The sequence below is a fragment of the Eubalaena glacialis genome, chromosome X (genome assembly GCF_028564815.1).
Source record: "Eubalaena glacialis isolate mEubGla1 chromosome X, mEubGla1.1.hap2.+ XY, whole genome shotgun sequence".
NCBI classification, from domain to species: Eukaryota; Metazoa; Chordata; class Mammalia; order Artiodactyla; family Balaenidae; genus Eubalaena; species Eubalaena glacialis.
This window is the reverse complement of record NC_083736.1, coordinates 50,824,274-50,847,969: the sequence shown is the minus strand read 5'-3', so window position 1 is coordinate 50,847,969 and position 23,696 is coordinate 50,824,274. Positions and strand designations below refer to the sequence as shown.

General features: G+C 37.2%; 1 protein-coding gene and 1 pseudogene across 1 annotated transcript; one reads left to right on the top strand and one right to left on the bottom strand.

The window, feature by feature from the left end:
* Nucleotides 1-4,729: 4,729 nt before the first annotated feature.
* UBQLN2 (ubiquilin 2) lies at nucleotides 4,730-7,932 on the bottom strand. The gene has a single exon (XM_061177798.1). It carries the CDS (start codon nucleotides 7,684-7,686, stop codon nucleotides 5,812-5,814), a length of 1,875 nt encoding a protein of 624 aa, XP_061033781.1. The 5' UTR covers nucleotides 7,687-7,932; the 3' UTR covers nucleotides 4,730-5,811.
* Nucleotides 7,685-23,696, top strand: part of LOC133081789 (uncharacterized) — an 18,887-nt pseudogene continuing 2,875 nt past the window's right edge.

Here is a 23,696-nt window from a genome sequence, read left to right as displayed (position 1 = left end):
CATTATGAAGGACTTCTCTGTGCTGGACACCATGCCCCTATTAATGGAGCCTAAGACTTTATTACACTTGTGTGCACTATAATCTCACATGGTGGGCTCATGTTAAACTTATAGTAAATTAAAATCACTGAGTCTTTTTCACAAATGCTATTTTTAAGCCACATAACCCCTTTCCTTTAGTAACTGAACTTTTGATACAAGACTTTACATTTTATCCTATTCAATTTAATCCTGCTAGATTTGGCTATAGTTTTTCTTCGATCTACTAAGGACTTTTGGATCTTGTTAGTGACATCCAGTGCATTTATTCTGCCTTCTAATGCTATACTATTTGCCATGGGATGGGCAAGCTATTTTATATTTTCATACTAGTCATTGAAAAATAACTTCAATGAGACAGAACTGAGGTTAGAAACTGCTTGTTTATATTGACACATCATTTGGCACTGTCAATTCAACTTACTAACCCATCTACTGGCCTGTTATTATATAGCTCATGTTACTCCATTTTTATTCTTAAGGGCATTTTGAGAAACTGCCAAATACCATGGTGAGGTACACAATGTTTATTGCCTTCTGAGGTCTCTGGGAGGCAGCTCAACAAAATGCAGGCATCCTCCAGAGCAGCTGAAGCACAAGTGGCCCATGTGATTGCCAATTTGGAGGCATACCATATGTGTTAGGACACTGTGGACAGATGTACTGAAGGACAGTTTCAAATATTAGCCATAACTCAAAAGTCAGAAAGCCAAACCATCAAATTGCAGTTTTGATTATGACAAAGCTGATTCTCACATATGCATTTTTATGGGAGCTGCACCAGAGTGAACAGCAGCAGAGATGCATTCATTTAACAACAGCTAATGTATCTCCACAACAACACCCAGGAGGCAAGTTAGTACATAATTTATTATAAAATCTCTATTATAAATAGACCAGTATAGTTTAATAGATTCAGGGGGAAGCAGAAGAGTGAACTGGTTAAGCACACACTCTGGAATCTCAGAATTGGGTTCAAATTTTGACTCTGTCACTTAATAGCAGTGTGACCCCAGAAAATTAATCTGTTTATTTCCTTATCTGTAAACTGGGGAAGATAATAGTAGTACTACCTTATAGGGTTGCTATGAAAATTGAACATAACCATGAATACATTAGCTATTATTATCATCCCAATCTAACAGAAAAAATCTTGTGAAATCCAAGCTAGAGCTGAGTAATCATGTCTTTTTTTTCTTTCATGCTCATCAACTATTCTTTTAATAATAAATTAAAGCATCTTTCCTGAAATTACCTTAAATTTGCTAATCTACACATTGGGCTAAGAAGTTCTGAAGTTGAATTTTGATAGTACTTAGGGAACCCAAATCTGTGTTTAGATACCTCAGTACAGCTGAAGCTAGCTAGCTATATGCTTCAATACATATCCATTTGATGGATAATGTTGCCTATGTATGTCAGGACAAACAATTCCTTATTTGAGAGTGGCTTACCCAACCTTTGGAGTTTGCTGGTTTAGAATAACTTTTGCCAATGGTGCTTACCCATTATCAAAATGTCTAAAGCCTTGGTAAGAATGTACACCACCTGATGAAGTTGCTCTTTGGGTGGCTTCAGTCTGATATCTGAAATCATAATCCAAATCATTTTTCTCCTTTCTAGTTTTATAAAATTGTTTTTCCCCTAAGTTTCCTAACAGCCTTCTGGGAAGATGGTAGCATTGGAAAAGGTCCCCAATTTTTGCCCTTCCTCCCACAAATCAATAGAAATAACCACAGGGAAACAAAAATTGAGCAAAACCTGTACAACAATGAGGGCATTAGAATTGTCAAGGAATTTCTGTAAGACATGATGCTGATGGGGCCATATTGAAAGATATCACCAATCTGAAGTTCTGTGATATATTGACAAATCAAGAAAATCCTGGCAGAAAAGCACTAATACCATCTAGCTTAAAGGAGCAAGGACTGAAGGTGGGAGCAGGCAGTGAAAAAGACTGGGATGAGAACCTCTCATAAATTGAGGTAAGCCTGAGTAACGTTCTTCATCTAAGCCTCCCAATACATTTTTTTAATAAAATAATACAAATTGGAAATATCAAAATTGCCACATAGTTTTAAAAGTTTACATTTACGAAATTAAGCTGTATTATGAACATTTTCAATCAGCTCAGTCTAGCTGTATGGCTGGAGTAATCAATTCATTTGAGAATAATGTTAAAATTCTGAATTTGAGTTTTGTGAACATGAAACACAGGCCAAAGGGCTCTCCTGATACCCTAACCCAAATCCCTGGGCTAGGCCCTGGCAGGAATTACTCCATTTGTTGCTATTTTGACATTGCACATCAATAGACTTTGGAGCAGGCTGCCCCTTCTCAGAAGGCAAACTCAGCGTCTCTGACCATGGTCTCAATAAACATGATGGTCTCAACCTGATATAAGTCCTCATTAATAAACCAGCAGGACTTATTTCAATGCTTTATATCCAACCCCCCCCACACACTGGCCACACACAAGTGGCGAGTATATATGATATCACATACCTGAAGTAGAGGCCAAAAGAGCAAATGAAGAAGGCCAACTTGAGGTGAACATCTCCTGCTGGGATTGCCCCTGGCCCTAGTTCCCTCCCCACTACCACATCCTGCTGGCTCACAGAGCCAGTAATATAAACTTACACCATCTAGCCATCTAGTGTAAGCTTAGAGAGGGGATGACAACCAAGTAAACAGTGAAAGCATAAAAGAATTACCCTACTCTTATTGGAGGGAGAGAGACAGCGGGTTAGGATATGCCCTTCTTATTCAATGATGAATAAATGGATAAATTGTGAATTAACAGTAGATAAAACCCAAAACAAAAACAGAGCCTATGAAAAGAACTTGCAAGATAATAAGAGGAAATTGTATCATGTAAGAGATGAACAGTTTTAAAAATTTTTTTAAAGGGTAAAGTTATAAACAAAAATTAATTAACTGGAAAGGAAAAATACAACCAAAAAATAGAATTAATAAAGACTTGGACCTTTTCAGGGAGAAAACAAAATGTATTAAAAGGTAGAGAAACATTTGGCAAGGGTAATTAAGGAATTCTCTGTTCCTTGAATGCCTGAAAGAAATTTACCTGTTAAATTGTCTGAGCCAGGCCTCAGAAAACATCCAGTTTTTCCTATAGCTATTGATTTATTGCTATTTTCTATGTTACTGGCTTATTTTTATATTGATTTTCCTATAAAATCTTTCATGTCATAAAAATTCTTAAATTTATTATGGCAGACTTTGCTATTGTAATTATCGTAAACACCCAGCACCATACAGCAGTGAAATAATAAATCATCATTTCCTAACTTGATGTTCTGAGGAACATTGATATGCCAAATGTTATTAGGGTGTTTAAAAGGGAAAATAGTTGTTCTTTACTCAAATAAGTTTAGGAAATGCTGAGTTAGATAAGATTAAATAGTTTTTACTTTTTTAAAGAACATACTCCTTTTAAAAAAAATAATACTAGTCAAAATTTACTGCCTAATGACTCTCTAAGAGGGGCTATAGTATACAGCATTTTGCAAACTTATTTGACCATCTCCCAGAGGAATGGTTTTTCAAAAATGCAATTTAGAATTGCTGCAGCAAACACAGTCTGGTTAAAATGAGAAACAAGACAAGAATGCCACTGCCACTTTTCTTCTTTAGCACTATTCTGGAATTGTTTAACCCATGCCATCAGAACCTATGTTATAAATTTTGAAAATAACCTATCATTATAACTTATCATTGACATGATTGCTTACCAGGAAAAACTCAAAAGGATCAACTGAATGTCTCTGAATTTAATAGATTCCAGTAAACTGCCAACTTAAAATTAATCTATGAAAATACATTCTTCCCCTATATAGCAAAAATGACCACACAGGTAACACACTGAATAAGAGCTCCCAATTGCAGTATTGTTTCCCATATATCTGTATTACCTAGGAATACATTTATTACAAATTATATGGGACTTAAATAAATAAAACTCTCCTGAAGGATGTAAAAGCTTTTTTAAAAATGAGGCAATATATCATGTTTCTGGAGAGCACTGTAATTCTGTACTTCTCACTATCGTATCAATTTAAGACAATCCTAATCAAATTCCCAATTTATTTTTTTTTGGGGGGGAGGGAAATCTAATAACTGTAAAGTTCATCTGGTAAAATAAACACGTTGGAATCATTAGAAAATTGTGAAAAATAAAAATAAATAAGATCAAAAGGAGGACTTGCCCTAAGAGATATGAAGTCATTTCTAACTCAATAACTACAGGTTGGTGTACTGGGGCTACAATGTTCAGTGGTACTAAAGAGAATTCAAACACAGAATAAAGTATATATATGTATGACATTGCAAATGGAGGGGGGGATGAGGACAATGAGATAAAAACCGGGTAACAACTGTCTACCCTTTGGGGGAAAAAAAAAGTTAGAATACCTAAATCTATACATCAAAATAATTCCAGACAGGGCAAAGGAACTTTTTTTAAAAAACAAAACCATCAAAATTAGAGAAATACAGGATAAGATTTATATAATCTTGGGGTTAGCAATCCTTCTAAACATGATCCTAGGGCCAGAAGGCAAAAAGGAAAAGATTTATCCATTTTTAATTTTTTTATTTTTTTAGTCATTTTTAATGCATTTTTCCCTGTGCACAAGAGAAATAACTGATAGAATCAAAAGATACAGTTTCCTTTATATACAGCAGTTAAAAGTAATGCAAACGTCACATGACATTTTCAGTGAAAGTTACATTTCCAATTACAAATCAAAATGCGTATTAGGGTCTCTTTACGGGAGAAGCTGAGAAGGAAGTCTTAAAAAAAGCACTTTCCTGGCATTACTATACTGATCCTTCAGGCTGCACTAAGATTAAGATCATATACAATCAATTTGCAAATGTTGACACAATGTCACACTGTAAGTTTTCTGTACAATTAAATGTATACTTAGAGATACCAGGATAAACATTTCTACTATATTTTAACTGAACTTGCCTAGCCAACATTTCCACTGAGAAGTTTATCAAAGATGCTGTAAGATTCTACAAAATTGTGAGACATACCGAGCTCCAGAAATATTTCTTATATCCTTTCTCATTTTGGTTATACATATTCTGCTCAGAGATTCTGTTGTAATATTTCTAGATGTACAGTTCCAATTGTGCTTACTGTACTGTGTATAAATATAGCAAAAAAGATCAAATGGTATAAATCTTACAGCATTTTGCTAGCAAAAATACATGCCAAAGTCACAATAAGCAATATTGTACCACAAATTAGAGAGCTTCAATTAATTTATGTTTTTAATATTTTCATTCTACATTTAATTACTATCATAGGATAATGTTTAAAATGCAAATAAATTGGACATCTGTAGGACAAAACTTGTTCACCCAACTGTAAAGGTTGATACCTGTTTCCAAAAATCACAATAAAAGCAGAAGTGTTTGCATGCAACACCTTTGAGTGAAACGGCATTGATTCCCACCATTCAAAACAGAGAAGGAAGGAAGGAAGGAAGGAAGGAAGGAAGGGACGGAGGGAGGGAGGGAGGGAGGGAGGGAGGAAGGGAAGAGGGAAGGGAGGAGAGAAGGGAGGGAGGGAGGGAGGAAACAAAGAGGGAGGAAAGGACTCCACCTTAAAATGCATATTAAATTTATAACTAGACAGAGTTAAAAGAATCAAAGTGAAAGTAAAGTACAATTTTGTGTGTTTAAAGATTTAAGAGCCATTATCAAAAATAAGATACATTTTTTCAAGGTACAGAAATGTAATTACGATGGCTGGGAACCCAGCAGCCTCTCAATGGCTGCATTGATGTCGCCTCCTGTTGCTATTAGAGCCTGCAAGTTTGCTTCCCGGTTTAAGAACCCCATTGCGTTGAGCTGTTCCAGTTGTTGTTGAAATCTGACTTCTGGATTCGGCAGCTGCGGAGGATTTGCTCCAGCCAGAGCCTGCACCATTTGCTGAATGAACTGCTGGTTGGGTCCAGATTCCGATGTTGGGCTCGTAGTTTCACTGGGTGCAGAGCTAGATACAGTGGGCCCAGGGGGGGCGCCTGAGCCAGTGGAGCCAGGGGGGCCTGCAGGGCCAGTGGGTCCTATGGGTCCAATGGGGCCTATGGGAGTAAACGGGACTATGGGGCCAATGGGGCCTATGGGTGTGACTGGGCCTACAGGGCCTATAGCCGTTCCCAGCACCCCCACCCCCACACCTGGAGTGAAGCTTGGAATGAGGCCAGGTGCTTCAGTGGCTAATGTCTGTAGCCCCTGCTGGATCTGCATTAAAGCCTGCATTGCTCTTGGGTTCGACATGGCTGAGAGTGTGTCTGGATTTTGCATCTGCTGCAGGAAAGCAGGGAGCTGTGGACGCATCTGCTCCTGCAGCTGAGGATTTGCAGTAAACACAGGGCTATTCAGCATCATCTGTGCAGCCAAATCTGGATTCTGGGTCAGCGACTGCATCATGCTTCTCATATAGGGTGCAGACAGCATATTCTGGATCAGCTGGGGGTTTTCAGTTATCTGTTGCAGCAAGCTCTGCATTCCTGGGGTGCTGAAGATGCTGGCGACATAATTAGCTGCAGCCACTGTGTTCCCCGTAGCACTGCTAGAGCTAGTGCCAGATCCACTGCCACTGCTCGTTGTTGTGCTGGTGGTCGCAGAACTCTGGGTAGCCGGTGGTGGCGCCCACGGATTGGGTAGTGGATCGCGATTTTCTGTGCGGGAAGGCTGCGTACCTTCCCCAGAGGAGGAACTGCTCCCCACCGAGGCAAACGGATTACCCCCAAACTGCTCTTGTGCGGCATTCAGCATGGGTTCTTGAATGTCAGTGTACATGCGCCGTAAAGCATTGTAGCCACCTGGGATGCTTTCAAGATTGCTGAGAGCCAGGTCTTGATTTCTCATCATTTCTTGCATCATAGCTGGATTCCTGGCGATTTCGAGGGTCTGCCTCATTATATCTGGGTTGTTGAGCAGGTGACTGATTTCTGGGTTTCTCTGAATCAATTGTTGCATCTGTGGATTGGCCATAATGAGCTGCCTCATCAGATCAGGATTCGAAAGCATGCTCTGAACAAAGGGATTTTCCATGATTTGGATCATCATCTCAGGGCTGGACAGGAGCTGCTGCTGCATCTGGTTCTGGAGCTCAGAGAAGTTGGTCGAGCTCAAGCCCAGGCTGCTAAGGCCTGCAAGTCCTCCCAGGCTCCCCAACCCAAACGGGTTGCTATTTGTGGAAATAGGTGTGGAGTTACTCCTGGGAGTCGACGCGGTGGTAGTATTAGTTCCCGTGGCATTACTAGGCTGGGTGGACTGGCCCTGAGGTCGGTTCTGGCTTTTGATGACAAGATGAACAGTCAGTCCATCATGGATGCCATGCTGAATCAAGGTATCTTGATCTTTTAAGATTTTTCCGGCAAAAATCAGCACTAGCTGATCCGTTTGGGATTTGAAGCGTTTCGAAATCGCTTCCTTAAACTGCTGGACTGAGCTGTTCTCGGGCACTGCGAACTCCTCTTTCTCTTTGGGGGTCTTCACAGTGACTTTGATAATTTTGGGCTCCGCCGGGGCAGAGGCAGGGCCTTGGGCCGCAGCAGAGCCGCGGGAGGGGCGCGGGGGGCCGCTGCTCTCGCCGTTCTCAGCCATGGCGGCCGCAGTGACGCAGGCAGACAGGGAAGGCGCGGGCGGGCGGGCGGGCGAGAGAGAGAGCGAGGGAAGAAGGAAGGAAGGAGGCACCGCCGCAGCAGGCTGGGCCGGGCTGGGCGGGGAGCGCGGAGCACGGTACCTCTGTGTTGAAGACAGCAGATCCCTGGTCCTCCGGTGGAGAGAGGGCTCCGAGTAGGCCGCGGGCCGAGGTCTTGCCGCTCAGATCTCTGGGCCGCCGCCGCCGCCGCCGCCGCCGCCGCCGCCGCCGCCGCCGCCGCCGCCGCCGCCGCCGCCGCCGCCGCCGCCGCCGCCGCCGCCGCCGCCGCCGCCGCCGCCGCCGCCGCCGCCGCCGCCGCCGCCGCCGCCGCCACCGTGTGATCCCACCGCGCGGTCTCCCAGCAGCTCCCGCAGCTGCTCCGCCCGCTCCTCCCCGCCCCTTCCCCTCCCCCAGTTCCGCGCTCGCCTCCCCGCCCCTCTCTGCTGACGCGGCGCCAGGCCCAGGATGATAGAGTCGACTCGGTCAAAATTAAAAACTTATGTACTGAAAAAAAAAAAAAAGATGACGGAGAGAGAGAGAAACAGAGAGAAAGAAACAAAGGGACAACAGAAGACAAAAGAGAGGGAAGGAAGGAGGAAGAGAGGAAAGGGAGCCAGCTTCTATAAAGGACATTAAAGACTAATGGAGAGTATATATATATATATATATATATATATATACCATCAGGCAGTGAAGTGAAAAGATGAGAGCCTGAATCAAACCGACCCGAAGTAAAAGATCAAAAATGAGAACCAAAGAACTCTGACAAAGCAAAAAGGAAAAGATGAACACCCCCCTTGGGGGAAGGGAAGAGGACTGGGCAAGAGCCTGCATTTTACAAAAGAAGTGCAAATGGCCAATGGGCGTATAAAAGGATGATTAAGCTTACTAGCAATCAAAGAATTTCAAATTAAAACAATGAGATTATTCTTCTGTCTTATATTGGCAAAGATGAAAAATAATAATAAACCTTATCATTGAGAGAGAGCTGAGAAAATGAACTGTCATGCCAATTGAAGTGTAAGTTGTTATCTTAAGGCAATTTTAACATATATGTAAACATTTTAAATATTTCCACCTTTATTTGGAAATGCCTAATTTAGAGACCTCACCTATGAAAATAATTGGATAAGGACACAAAAATACATATGTATAAAATGTACGTGCACTGCAGCATTTAAAAAAATTATTTTAAAAGATAATCAGTGTCTCTTTACACAGGATTGGGCAGATATATTATGATATTACCATACAAAAAAATAATATTCACTGTTTAAGAAATGGGTGGTTAATTTGTATGATAAAAAGTGTACATGAAATAAATGGTAGTTACAGGGAAATTACAGAGTATTTTCACTTTCAGTTTTATATATGTCCATACAGTTAGAAATTATACAATCACATATGTTTCAGTACCAAAAAATACAGTAAGTATATTTTTATTTTAAAACTATATAAATAGTTTGTATGTGTAAACTGTCTTTAAAGACAATGTATGTGTATGTATAAAAAGAAACCTGGAACACTATACACAAGTATGTTAATGGTGGTTATTACTTGGTGCTAAAATTATGAATAACTGTTCCTTTTTTTTTTTGCTGAGTTGGATCTTCGTTGCTGCATGAGGGCTTTCTCTAGTTGCGGCAAGCGGGGGCTACTCTTCGTTGTCGTGCATGGGCTTCTCATTGCAGTGGCTTCTCTTGTTGCGAAGCATGGGCTCTAGGCGCACGGGCTTCAGTAGTTGTGGCACGGGGCTCAGTAGTTGTGGCACGCAGGCTCTAGAGCGCAGGCTCAGTAGTTGTGGCACAGGGCTTAGTTGCTCCTCAGCATGTGGAATCTTCCCAGACCAGGGATCAAACCCGTGTCCCCTGCATTGGCAGGCAGATTCTTAACCACTGTGCCAACAGGGAAGTCCCCTGTTCCTTTTTTTAAAATAAAATTTAAAAATTTCTGATGACTTTTATAAGTATGCACTGCATTTACAATTTTTAAAAATGAGAAGGTATTTTGGTGAGAAATTATAGGTAGAAATTGACAGGCACACAGTAGTAGTGGCAGCTATTAACACATGTATCTAATTTAGTTACAGATTAAGTAGGAGAAATAAAGATCTAGCCCTTGAATAATAGAATGAATAATTTCAAATTTATGTATAAATTTCTAATTCTGGTTTATACCATGCAAAAAAGTACCTTTTCCCCCTAGTATCCAGTCAACATTTAATAGCATTTAGGCCACAAATGCTTTAGTAAATCTCAAGATAAGAAAAAAATATAGGTATATGATGTCTCTCAATACGGGGATGGATTAATATAGTGTGATTAATGTGATTATTAGAATACAGAAGATAAAAGGAATGAACTAGATCTAAATATATTTATATATATAGATCTCAAAAACCTAATTAATTAGCAAAACACTCTATGGTGTTTATAGATGCATTCATATGTATGCGAAGCTATTGAAAATATACTAGAATGATTCATACCAAATTTGCACCCATGAGGAAGAGGAAATAAAATAGGACACAGGACAGTAATTAAAAGGAAATTTAATTAAATCTCTAAAAATATATTTTCTCTTTTAAATGGAAGCGAATATGGCAAAATAACAAGAGTTAATTCTAGGTGGTAGGGATATGAGTATTTGTTATAATACTATTTTATATTTTTTTTAGATTTTTAATTTTCTCAAAAAAGAAAAAAATTAAGAAAGTATCACAGGTCATCTTCCTTGATCTCAGTAGAACAAAACTAGATATTAATAATGAAACTGTGAATGAAAAACTCAACCACTTGAAAATTAAAACAGAATTAAGCACTTTTGGGACAAAGTGCAAATCAAAGTTCTTATTAGAGTGAATTTAGAAAAATAATGATAATAAGAACATAAACATTCATAATTATGATGGGATTTCCCTATATGTGATCTGAGGATCTCATTCAAAAATACGGATTTCTAGACCCCACTCCAAACCTACCAAAATATAAGTGGTGCTCAGGAATCTGCATTCTTATCAAGCTTCAATTTAGTGGTATTTGATTTAACTATGTGAATGAGCTCAGAGTGAAATTTATACTCTCAAAGATCTTAAATACCAAAGAATAGAGAGAGAAAAAATTAATTAGGCATTCAAATAAAGAGGACAACAGAAAAAAGAGGGAAGCAGGATGATGGCTACAAAATGATAAAAATCAAACATTAATGAATTAACAGACTCAAAAAATGAAATTTGCTAAGAAAATCTAAGAAAGTCTTTGAAGAACAAGTCAAATAGATAAACCATTATAATTAGGTGATTCTCTTACAAGTCTCTCACCAAGGAACACAGCACGGGCAAAAGCACACTCATCCTCTTCCTGAATTCTCCTAAAAGCACATTTCTTTTTTTTTTTTTTTTTTTCCTACTGTAAGCTCTTTATCCCTGGTGGTGCAATGGTTAAGAATCCACCTGCCAATGCAGGGGACAAGGGTTCGATCCCTGCTTCAGGAACATCCCACATGCCATGGAGCAACTAAGCCCGTGTGCCACAACTACTGAATCCCACACACCTAGAGCCCGTGCTCCACAACAAGAGAAGCCACCGCAATCAGAAGCCCGCACACCACAACGAAGAGTATCCCCTGCTCACCACAACTAGAGAAAGCCCACACGAAGCAATGAAGACCCAACACAGCCAAAAATAAATAAATTTAAAAAAAAACAATAAATAGCAATCATCCTGAGTTCTTCCATAGAGGGTAATTTCTGAGAAACTGAAAGACTTTTTCAAAGAGGTCTCCCCATGGGAGGTGGAGGAAGACCACAGTTTGGGCTCAGTAGATAGAGATTTAGTGTTATTTTGGCCATTGTTTTCTCTCTCCACCCCAGATTTATTGAGATATAGTTGACATATAACACTGTGTAAATTTAAGGTGTACAGCCCATTGATTTGATATACGTATATATTGAAAAATGATTACCATTGCAGCATTATCAGGTCACATAAAGACCTTTTCTTTTTTATGGTGAGAACATTTAAGATCTATTCTCTTAGCAACTTTCAAGTATACAATACAGCATTATTAACTATAATCACCATGCTGTAATTAGATCCCTGGAACTTATTCATCTCGTAACTGGAAGTTCATAGCCTTTGACCAACACCTCCCCAATTCCCCTCATCTCCCAGCCCCTGGTAACCACCATTCTACCCTCTGTTTCAACGAGTTTGGCCAAAAGCACATTATCTTGAATTCTCTTCATTTATCTTATAAAGCATGTTATTTTTTGCATTTTAGTCCAAAATATATCCACTTTAATGTTTTAAATTACAACTAAATAAAATTAGCATTCCAGCAGTTAAATGAACATGCCTTTGTTAGTGAGAAGCACAACATTAATCAGCTGAAACTTAAGAAAAGAGCAACAAGATAATTACATGAAAACTAGAATTCCATGAGTAGATTTAATCACAGATAAAGGGTATATTTTTGAGAATCATGAGAAAAGACTTTGTGCAAATCTTTGCTAATGACAAAGAAAAATGGATCACTGTATTACTTTTTTAGGAAAGTGTACATGACCAAAGTATATTCAAGAAGTAGAAAACCTTAACAGGTCACGTAAGAAACTTGTAAGAAAAAAAATAAGAAATGAAATAATTAACTATTTTAAAATCAGCTTTCTTATTCAAGGTGGCAACTAAGCCTATGCTTTTACCTCCTATCTTTACCAAATACCATTGAACTGACAAAAATGACATGAGAAACACAATAAATCCCTAACATGTTGGAAAGGTGGAAAGAGTGAAACTTTCCATGAATCCATGAATCTTCATCTTAAATGCCAAAATAAATTCTAGATAAAAAATGAAATCATAAAATTTGCAGAAAACTATTATAGCAAATATTTATATAACCTTGGTTTGGTTATGGCCTTTCTAAAACAAAAAAAAACATAAATGGAAAGATAGACAGATTTCCTAAGGATTTTTAAAATTCTATATGTCAAAAATACAATAAAAATTAAAAGGTTAAAGTCAAACTAAAAGAAATTGCAACATTTATAACACATGAAGTCGTAATATTCTTGACATAACACACTTCTTACAAATCATTTTTTAAATGAACACCATAAGAGAAAAATAGACAGAAGACATTAGTATGTTAATGTCACAAAAGGGGAAAAAAGGGTCAGGAAGGAAGGAAGGAAGGAAGGAAGGAAAAGGGAGGGAGGAAAGAAAAAGAAAAAAATGTTATCTTCTTTAAGTAAAAAAATACAAATTAATATAACTGAAATATTTTGTCTATTAAATTAAAGAGAACAATATAATATTCAGTCCTGACATAGTCAGTCTAGACTGCCTAGCTTCAAATCCTGGTTCCACTACTTCCACTTGTTCACTACATGATGTTGGGCAAGTAATTTAACCTTTCTGTGCCTTGATATTTGTCATCTGTGAAATGAGCTTTCTGGAAATCAAATAAATTAACATATGTCAAGCACATAGAACAGTGCCCCATTCATAGTAAGCACTATATGAATAATATTATTGTTATTATTATTAGAGGAAACAGGACCTCATTCCTACTGGGAATTAGGTTACTTGGTAGGTTCAACTTATCTGAAGGACAATTTGCTAATAAACACCGAAAGCTTAATAAAACATGCAGACAATTTTACTGAGTAATTCTTCTTTAGGAATTTATCCTGAGGAAGTATTTTCGGTTGTTGGGGTCTTGAAGTGATTGTACTAATTAAATGGAGTATATCTACAGAATTTAAGGGAAATCCTATGGTTGCTCCCCACTCCTACTGATGCACATAGGGGCAAATAATACAAGCAGAACTAGAGAGACAGCAGGGTGGTACAATGGCAAGAGCCTAGACTTAAGCCAAAAAGACCAGGATTTCAACTCTGGCTTGGTCACTTATGGCTGTATGATCTTAGTGCAGTTCATTTCATTTTTCTGAATCTCAGTTTCTTCATCAGCAAAACTGGGACTAACATGCATACATTTCACAGTTGTAGTAAATACATGATAGAGACATCAATTGCTCTGACACACCCTCTCTTCTGAAATAAAACAAATGAAATAAATTTACCCTTGGTAAGTTAAACTATGACCAAAAAAAAAAACAAAAAACAAACAGAAACAAAAACAAAAGCAAAAAAACCAGCAAAGGATCAGACCAAAGATAGTCTACCTGGCAGATACATATTATGTTCTAGAGGTGTATATTCAAATCATCTATCATTCTTGTTCTAAATCTATAGTACCTGTAATCTTCTAATAATCTTGATTTTTCATTTAGTTTGCATATAAAAAAGAATGAACAAGTCAGGCTTTCTTGAATGTTCAGAAATTCTGGTGCTATACCCACTTTAAACTTTAGCACATGAATTACAAACTGGCAACTCATGGACTGGCTTTGGCCTGCCAACACCTAATACTTGGCAAATTTCCCATACGAATCCACATTTCAAGCTTTTCTTTTAAAACTGGATGATATGGCTATATTAGACTAATACACTTGAAGGGCCACAGTTTGACTGGAGCTGAATAGTGGCTGTCCCTTTTAGACAAGGCATGTGCTCTGACTCTACCAAGTCCACTTTATTAAATTGCTTATCTAGTTGGTCCCATAGGCATTGGAGTTTTTTGACCCTTTCTGGAAGAGTTCAAGCCATCCCTTCCCTCATTCTATCTCCTGAAGAGTAGAAGCACTGAAGCACTGAGGTGAGTTGCAAAATCCAAGAACACACTTGTGTCACTTTATTAGAATGTGGGGTATTCACCCTGGGGGGGAGTATAAATATGTCTGTATTGGCACAAACACTCCATCGATGATGGTGACGATGAAGAGGATGATGATAGCAGCCAATACTTACTTTTCCTTCAGTTTATCTTTCCATGTCATTTACCATCAGAGCTATGAGACTTCCAGCTGAACACTGGGAACTTCCAACTGAACACTGGGAGTTGAGCAGGATATGAGATGGGGTTGAATGAAGCCTATTTCCTACAAACAAGAAATAAGGGACACAGAAAGGCTTTTGTGCCCGGGAGCCCACAGGGTTCGGCTCGATTTCAATGGTAAAAATCAGTTGTTCCACCAGATACAGCAGTGGTAGCAGTATTATCTATGGCAAGTCTTCAAATTGAGTTTGTCTACACAAAGCCTTTTCAAACAGTAGGAGGATAAAGATAGTAGCTTAAAGAGAATCAATTTCTACATACTCAATTTCCACATAGCTTCTTTCCTAAAATTGATCTGCTAGAAAATGTCCCTTTTTGCAATTTACCTTTTCCCGCTTTACAAAATAAAGGCATACTTCTGTCATCCATCTAAGATTTGACAATATTGCATTGCCTCTGGGGATGAAAACCTTGAGTTTGTTTACAAAGGGAAAATTTGAAGTACATATTGGTGTCCACACTGAGAAAGTGAATGACTCTAAACACTACGTAATAAATCATTTTGCAAGTCTGTAATTTCCAATTCTTTGTCTTGGACAAAATCGAAAGAGGACCTAATTGAATTGTCAGCTGATAAATGATTAAAATGATTTATGAAGATGGATAATTATGTGATTTTTGGCATATTATCTGCAAGGAAATTAAAGATGGAAGGAAATTACTATAAAGTCCTTTAATTCCCATCTATTCATTTATTTATTATATATTTTAGTGCTTATATTAATAAAAATTTTAAAGGAAAAAAATTGCTAGCAATGAGTACTATTCATGTTTGGTTAAATAAAATAATAGGGAAAAAATCCCTCAAATGAATATTCAATTAAATTTTAACTTTTTACTTTTTAAAATTTACAAAGATTGGTGATGCATTTATATTATTTTGATCAATCATATACTGACAATAATCGAATGATAAATTAATAAGGAACAGTTTTTAACCTTTAAAATTAATTTTAATTTAAATAGTTTTTGAGGTAGGGAAATATGATACAGTGATCAATGAAAAGCTTTTTAACAAAAAATATATAAAATTAGGACAAAAATTCTGGGGTGATAATAAATGGAACTATACATTAGAGGAAAAAAAGAAACAATATAAATTATCCAATAGTTAAAGAAAATTATTTTAATGTATTTTAAAAACAAATGATAAGGGGGAAGGGTAATCTGGGACGAAGTGAGAGAGTGGCATTGACATATATACACTACCAAATGTAAAATAGCTAGCTAGTGGGAAGCAGCCACATAGCACAGGGAGATCAGCTCGGTGCTTTGTGTCCACCTAGAGGGGTGGGATAGGGAGGGTGGTAGGGAGACTCAAGAGGGAGGAGATGGGGATGCATGTATATGTATAGCTGATTCACTGTTATACAGCAGAAACTAACACACCATTGTAAAGCAATTATACTCCAATAAAGATGTTAAAAAAAAACAAAAAAAACAAATGATAGCTGATCTCAAATTGCTACAGTATTTAGATTCTGTTGGGTATATTTAAGAGAGTAACAGTTTATTTCAAAATGTCAGTATTCATAATACTTCAAAATCTACATTTTTGCAATTTAAGTATATGATGACAAACTTTATTTCTTAAGGAAGTATAGGTGATTTACAATATTATATTAGTTTCAGGTGTACAGTGTAGAAATTCAGTATTTTTAGCAATTAGGATATTACAAGATAATGGCTATAATTCCCTTTGGTATACAGTATATCCTGTTGCTTATACATTTTATACATAGTAGTTTGTCTCTGTTAATCCCATAACCTGAATTTATCCCTCCCACCTTCTCTCTCCCTTTTGGTAACCACAAGTTTGCTTTTTATATCTGTGAGATTATTTCTGTTTTGCATATACATTCCCGTGTATTTTTTTAAAAAAATCCACATATAAGTGATACCATACAGTATTTATCTTTTTCTGTCTGATGTATTTCAATAAGAATCATGTTCTCTAAACCCATCCACGTTGCTGCAGACGGTAGCATTTCATACTTTTTTATGGCTAATATTCCATTGTATATTTATATATACCACATCTTCTTAATCCAGTCGTATGTTGATGGGCACGTGGGTTGCTCCTGTGTCTTGGCTGTTCTAAGTAGTGTTACTATGAACACTGAGGTACATGTATCTTTTTGAATTAATGTTTTCATTTTTATGGGTATATAGCCATATAACCTCCATACTGTTTTCCATAGTGGTTGCACCAATTTACATTCCCACCAACAGAGTACAGGGGTACCCTTTTTTCCACATAGTCTCCAACATTTGTTATTTGTAGGCTTTTTGATGATAGGCATTCTGAAAGGTGCCAGGTGATATCTCATTGTTGTTTTGATTTGCATTTCTCCAATAAATAGTGATGTTGAGCATCTTTTCATGTGCCTGTTAGTCAACTGTGTGTCTGTTTTTGGAAAAATGTCTATTCAGGTCATCTGCCCATTTTTTAATTGAGTTGATTTTTTTTGATATTGAGTTGTATAAGCTGTTTGTATATTTTGAATATTAACCCTTTGTCAGTGCATCAATGGCAAATATTTTCTCCCATTCCATAGGTACTCTTTTCTTTTGTTGATAGATTCATTTACTGTGTAAAAGCTTTTAAGTTTAGTTAGGTTCCATTTGCTTATTTTTGCCTTTATTTCATTTGCCTTAGGAGACTGATCCAAGAAAATATTGCTACCATTTATGTCAGGGAGTGTTCAGCCAATGTTCTCTTCTAAGAGTTTTAAGGTTTTCTGTCTTACATTTAGGTCTTTAAAACATTTTGAGTTTATTTATGTATATGGTGTGAGGGAATGTTCTAATCTCATTGTTTTACATGTGGCAGTCCAATTTTCCCAGCACCACTTTTTGAAGAGATGGTCTTTTCTCCACTGTATATTCTTACATTCTTTGTCATAGATTAATTGACCATAGAGGCATGGGTTTATTTCCAGGCTCTCTTCTCTTTTCCATTGATCTATGTGTTTGTTTTGGTGCCAAAACCATGCTTTTTTGATTAATGTAGCTTTGTAGTATATTCTGAAGTATGGGAGGGTTACACCAGCAGCTGTGTTCTTTTTTCTCAAGATTGCTTTCCTAATCTTGGGTCTTTTGTGGTTTCATATAAACTTTAGGATTATTTGTTCTAGTTCTGTGAAAAATGGCATGGGTATTTTGATAGGGATTGCATTAAATCTGTAGATTGTTTTGGATAATGTGGCCATTTTAACAATATTAATTCTTCTAATCCAAGAGCATGGGATATTGACCTATTTTTTTTTAGCTTCAATTTCTTTCATCAGAGTTTTATAGTTTTCAGATTATAGGTCTTTCACATCCTTGGTTAAATTTATCCCTAGGTATTTTATTCTTTTTTTTTTTTTAATTGCAGTAGAGTTGATTCACAATATTATGTTCATTTCAGATGTACAGCACAGTGATTCACAATTTTTAAAAGTTACCAGTCACACATTTTTAAACTTATTTTCTTTTTCTGTTTTTTTTTTGGTTTGTTTGTTTGTTTTCTTGTTTTACATTAAGTTCTTTTTACATAAATTTACATCACATTTTTTAAATTCAAACAGAAAGTCACAAAAATTATAATCATCCTCATCAGTTCACGCACTCCCATGTAATTAAACTTTTTTCATCTTGACCTTTTGTTAGCACTTTTATGAATACATCATTTTTCCATTAGAGTTCTGAAAATGCTTATTCAGTTCAGCAGTATAGTCAGTTACCAGAAACCTGTACTTGTCAGAGTCTTTTCCATGAATTCCTTGAAGATGAAACCCTTCTATAGGAATATTTTTGCAAAAGCATCAGAGTACACCCAGAACTGCCTGTAAATGACAAAAGACTTAAAAATGACCATGGTTAAAGATTTCATGAAAGTTCATAATAATTCAATTGACAAGGAAATTTAGTTATTTCTGAGATACACATTTTAAAGTAATAACTAGAATTATGACTTATAACATTATACCAGAACATATAAGATTTTTAGGAATTTCATGTAATGTCTGAAACATTTATATTAACATATTTCCATACAAATAACCCAAAGGAAGTTTAGTATTAGTTTTTTTTTTACTTTTGAATTTTATTTTATTTATTTTTTTATACAGCAGGTTCTTATTAGTCATCAATTTTATACACATCAGTGTATACATGTCAATCCCAATCGGCCAATTCAGCACACCACCATCCCCACCCCCCCATGGTTTTCCCCCCTTGGGGTCCATACGTTTGTTCTCTACATCTGTGTCTCAATTTCTGCCATGCAAACTTGTTCATCTGTACCATTTTTCTAGGTTCCACATACATGCGTTAATATATGATATTTGTTTTTCTCTTTCTGACTTACTTCACTCTGTATGACAGTCTCTAGGTCCATCAACGTCTCAACAAATGACTCACTTTCTTTAATCCATTTTGAGTTTATTTTTGTGTATGGTGTTAGAGAGTGTTCTAATTTCATACTTTTACATGTACCTGTCCAGTTTTACCAGCACCACTTATTGAAGAGGCTGTCTTTTCTCCACTGTATATGCTTACCTCCTTTATCAAACATAAGGTGACCATATGTGCGTGGGTTTATCTCTGGGCTTTCTATCCTGTTCCATTGATCTATATTTGTTTTTGTGCCAGTACCATACTCTCTTGATTACTGTAGCTTTATAGTATAGTCTGAAGTCAGGGAGCCTTATTCCTCCAGCTCCATTTTTCGTTCTCAAGATTGCTTTGGCTCTTCAGGGTCTTTTGTGTTTCCATACAAATTGTGAAATGTATTCTTCTAGTTCTGTGAAAAATGCCAGTGGTAGTTTGATAGGGATTGCATTGAATCTGTAGATTGCTTTGGGTAGCAGAGTCATTTTCACAATGTTGATTCTTCCAATCCAAGAACATGGACTATCTCTCCATCTATTTGTATCATCTTTAATTTCTTTCATCAGTGTCTTATAATTTTCTGCATACAGGTCTTTTGTCTCCTTAAGTAGGTTTATTCCTAGATATTTTATTCTTTTTGTTGCAATGGTAAATGGGAGTGTTTTCTTAATTTCACTTTCAGATTTTTCATCATTAATGTATAGGAATGCAAGAGATTTCTGTGCATTAATTTTGTATCCTGCTACTTTACCAAATTCATTGATTAGCTCCAGTAGTTTTCTTGTAGAATCTTTAGGATTCTCTATGTATAGTATCATGTCATCTGCAAACAGTGACAGCTTTACTTCTTCTTTTCCAATTTGGATTCCTTTCATTTCTTTTTCTTCTCTGATTGCTGTGGCTAAAACTTCCAAAACTATGTTGAATAATTGTGGTAAGAGTGGGCAACCTTGTCTTGTTCCTGATCTTAGTGGAAATGGTTTCAGTTTTTCAACATTGAGGACGATATTGGCTGTGGGTTTGTCATGTATGGCCTTTATTATGTTGAGGAAATTTCCCTCTATGCCTACTTTCTGCAGGGCTTTTATCATAAATGGGTGTTGAATTTTGTCAAATGTTTTCTCTGCATCTATTGAGATGATCATATGGTTTTTCTCCTTCAATTTGTTAATATGGTGTATCACGTTGATTGATTTGCGTATATTGAAGAATCCTTGCATTCCTGGATAAACCCCACTTGATCATGGTGTATGATCCTTTTAATGTGCTGTTGGATTCTGTTTGCTAGTATTTTGTTGAGGATTTTTGCATCTATGTTCATCAGTGATATTGGCCTGTAGTTTTCTTTCTTTGTGACATCATTTTCTGGTTTTGGTATCAGGGTGATGGTGGCCTCGTAGAATGAGTTGGGGGTGTTCCTCTCTCTGCAATATTTTGGAAGAGTTTGAGAAGGATAGGTGTTAGCTCTTCTCTAAATGTTTGATAGAATTCGCCTGTGAAGCCATCTGGTCCTGGGCTTTTGTTTGTTGGAAGAATTTTAATCACAGTTTCAATTTCAGTGCTTGTGATTGGTCTGTTCATATTTTGTATTTCTTCCTGGTTCAGTCTCGGCAGGTTGTGCATTTCTAAGAATTTGTCCAATTCTTCCAGCTTGTCCATTTTATTGCCATAGAGTTTCTTGTTGTAATCTCTCATGATCTTTTGTATTTCTGAAGTGTCAGTTGTTACCTCTCCTTTTTCATTTCTAATTCTATTGATTTGAGTCTTCTCCCTTTTTTTCTTGATGAGTCTGGCTAATGGTTGATCAATTTTGTTTATCTTCTCAAAGAACCAGCTTTTAGTTTTATTGAACTTTGTTATTATTTCATTCATTTCTTTTTCATTTATTTCTCATCCGATCTTTATGATTTCTTTCCTTCTGCTAACTTTGGGGTTTTTTTGTTCTTCTTTCTCTAATTGCTTTAGTTGGAAGGTTAGCTTGTTTATTTGAGATGTTTCCTGTTTCTTCAGGTAAGATTGTATTGCTATAAACTTCCCTCTTAGAACTGCTTTTGCTGCATCCCATAGGATTTGGGTTGTCGTGTCCCTGTTGTCATTTGTTTCTAGGTATTTTTTGATTTCCCCTTTGATTACTTCAGTGATCATCTCGTTATTAAGCAGTGTATTGTTTAGCCTCCATGTGTTTGTATTTTTTACAGATCTTTTCCTGTAATTGATATCTAGTCTCATAGCGTGGTGGTCAGAAAAAATACTTGATACGATTTCAATTTTCTTAAATTTACCAAGGCTTGATTTGTGACCCAAGATATGATCTATCCTGGAGAAGGTTCCATGAGCACTTGAGAAAAATATGTATTCTGTTGTTTTTGGGTGGAATGTCCTATAAATATAAATTAAGCCCATCTTGTTTAATGTATCATTTAAAGCTTGTGTTTCCTTATTTATTTTCATTTTGTATGATCTGTCCATTGGTGATAGTGGGGTGTTAAAGTCCCCTACTATGATTGTGTTACTGTCGATTTCCCCTTTTATGGCTGTTAGTATTTGCCTTATGTATTGAGGTGCTCCTATGTTCGATGCATAAATATTTACAATTGCTATACCTTCTTCTTGGATCGATCCCTTGATCATTATGTAGTGTCCTTCTTTGTCTCTTGTAATATCTTTATTTCAAAGTCTATTTTGTCTGACATGAGAATTGCTACTCCAGCTTTCTTTTGATTTCCATTTGCATGGAATATCTTTTTCCATCCTCTCACTTTCAGTCTGTATGTGTCCCTAGGTCTGAAGTGGGTCTCTTGTAGACAGCATATATACGGGTCTTGTTTTTGTATCCATTCAGCCAGTCTGTGTTTTTTGGTGGGAGCATTTATTCCATTTACATTTAAGGTAATTATCAATATGTATGTTCCTATTCCCATTTTCGTAAATGTTTTGGGTTTGTTATTGTTGGTGTTTTCCTTCTCTTGTGTTTCTTGCCTAGAGAAGTTCCTTTAGCATTTGTTGTAAAGCTGGTTTGGTGGTGCTGAACTCTCTCAGCTTTTGCTTGTCTTTAAAGATTTTAATTTCTCCATCAAATCTGAATGAGATCCTTGCTGGGTAGAGTAATCTTGGTTGTAGTTTTTTGTCCTTCATCACTTTAAATATGTCCTGCCACTCCCTTCTGGCTTGCAGAGTTTCTGCTGAAAGATCAGCTGTTAACCTTATGGGGATTCCCTTGTGTGTTATTTGTTGTTTTTCCCTTGCTGCTTTTAATATGTTTTCTTTATATTTAATTTTGGATAGTTTGATTAATATGTGTCTTGGTGTGTTTCTCCTTGGATTTATCCTGTATGGGACTCTCTGTGCTTCTAGGACTTGATTAATTATTTCCTTTCCCATATTAGGGAAGTTTTCAACTGTAATCTCTTCAAATATTTTCTCAGTCCCTTTCTTTTTCTCTTCTTCTTCTGGGACCCCTATAATTCGAATGTTGGTGTGTTTAATGTTGTCCCGGAGGTCTGTGAGACTGTCCTCATTTCTTTTCTTTTTTTTTTTTAAACATCTTTATTGAAGTATAATTGCTTTACAATGGTGTGTTAGTTTCTGCTTTATAACAAAGTGAATCAGTTATACATATACATATGATCCCATATCTCTTCCCTCTTGCATCTCCCTCCATCCCACCCTCCCCATCCCACCCCTCTAGGTGGTCACAAAGCACCGAGCTGATCTCCCTGTGCTATGCGGCTGCTTCCCACTAGCTATCTATTGTACATTTGGTAGTGTATATATGTCCATGAGTCCTCATTTCTTTTCATTTTTTTTTCTTTATTCTGCTCTGCAGTAGTTATTTCCACTATTTTATCTTCCAGGTCACTTATCCGTTCTTCTGCCTCAGTTATTCTGCTATTGATCCCTTCTAGAGTATTTTTAATTTCATTTATTGTGTTGTTCATCATTGCTTGTTTCCTCTTTAGTTCTTCTAGGTCCTTGTTAAATGTTTCTTGCATTTTGTCTATTCTATTTCCAAGATTTTGGATCATCTTTACTATCATTATTCTGAATTCTTTTTCAGGTAGACTGACTATTTCCTCTTCATTTGTTAGGTCTGGTGTGTTTTTACCTTGCTCCTTCATCTGCTGTGTGTTTTTCTGTCTTCTCATTTTGCTTATCTTACTGTGTGTGGGGTCTCCTTTTTGCAGGCTGCAGGTTCGTAGTTCCCGTTGTTTTTCGTGTCTGTCCCCAGTGGCTAAGGTTGGTTCAGTGGGTTGTGTAGGCTTCCTGGTGGAGGGGACTAGTGCCTGTGTTCTGGTGGATGAGGCTAGATCTTGTCTTTCTGGTGGGCAGGTCCACGTCTGGTGGTGTGCTTTGGGGTGTCTTTGGCCTTATTATGATTTTAGGCAGCCTCTCTGCTAATGGATGGGGCTGTGTTCCTGTCTTGCTAGTTGTTTGGCATAGGGTGTCCAGCACTGTAGCTTGCTGGTCGTTGAGTGAAACTGGGTCTTGGTGTTGAGATGGAGATCTCTGGGAGATTTTCGCTGTTTGGTATTAGGTGGAGCTGGGAGGTCTCTTGTGGACCAGTGTCCTGAAGTTGGCTCTCCCACCTCAGAGGCACAGCCCTGATTACTGGCTGGAGCACCAAGAGCCTTTC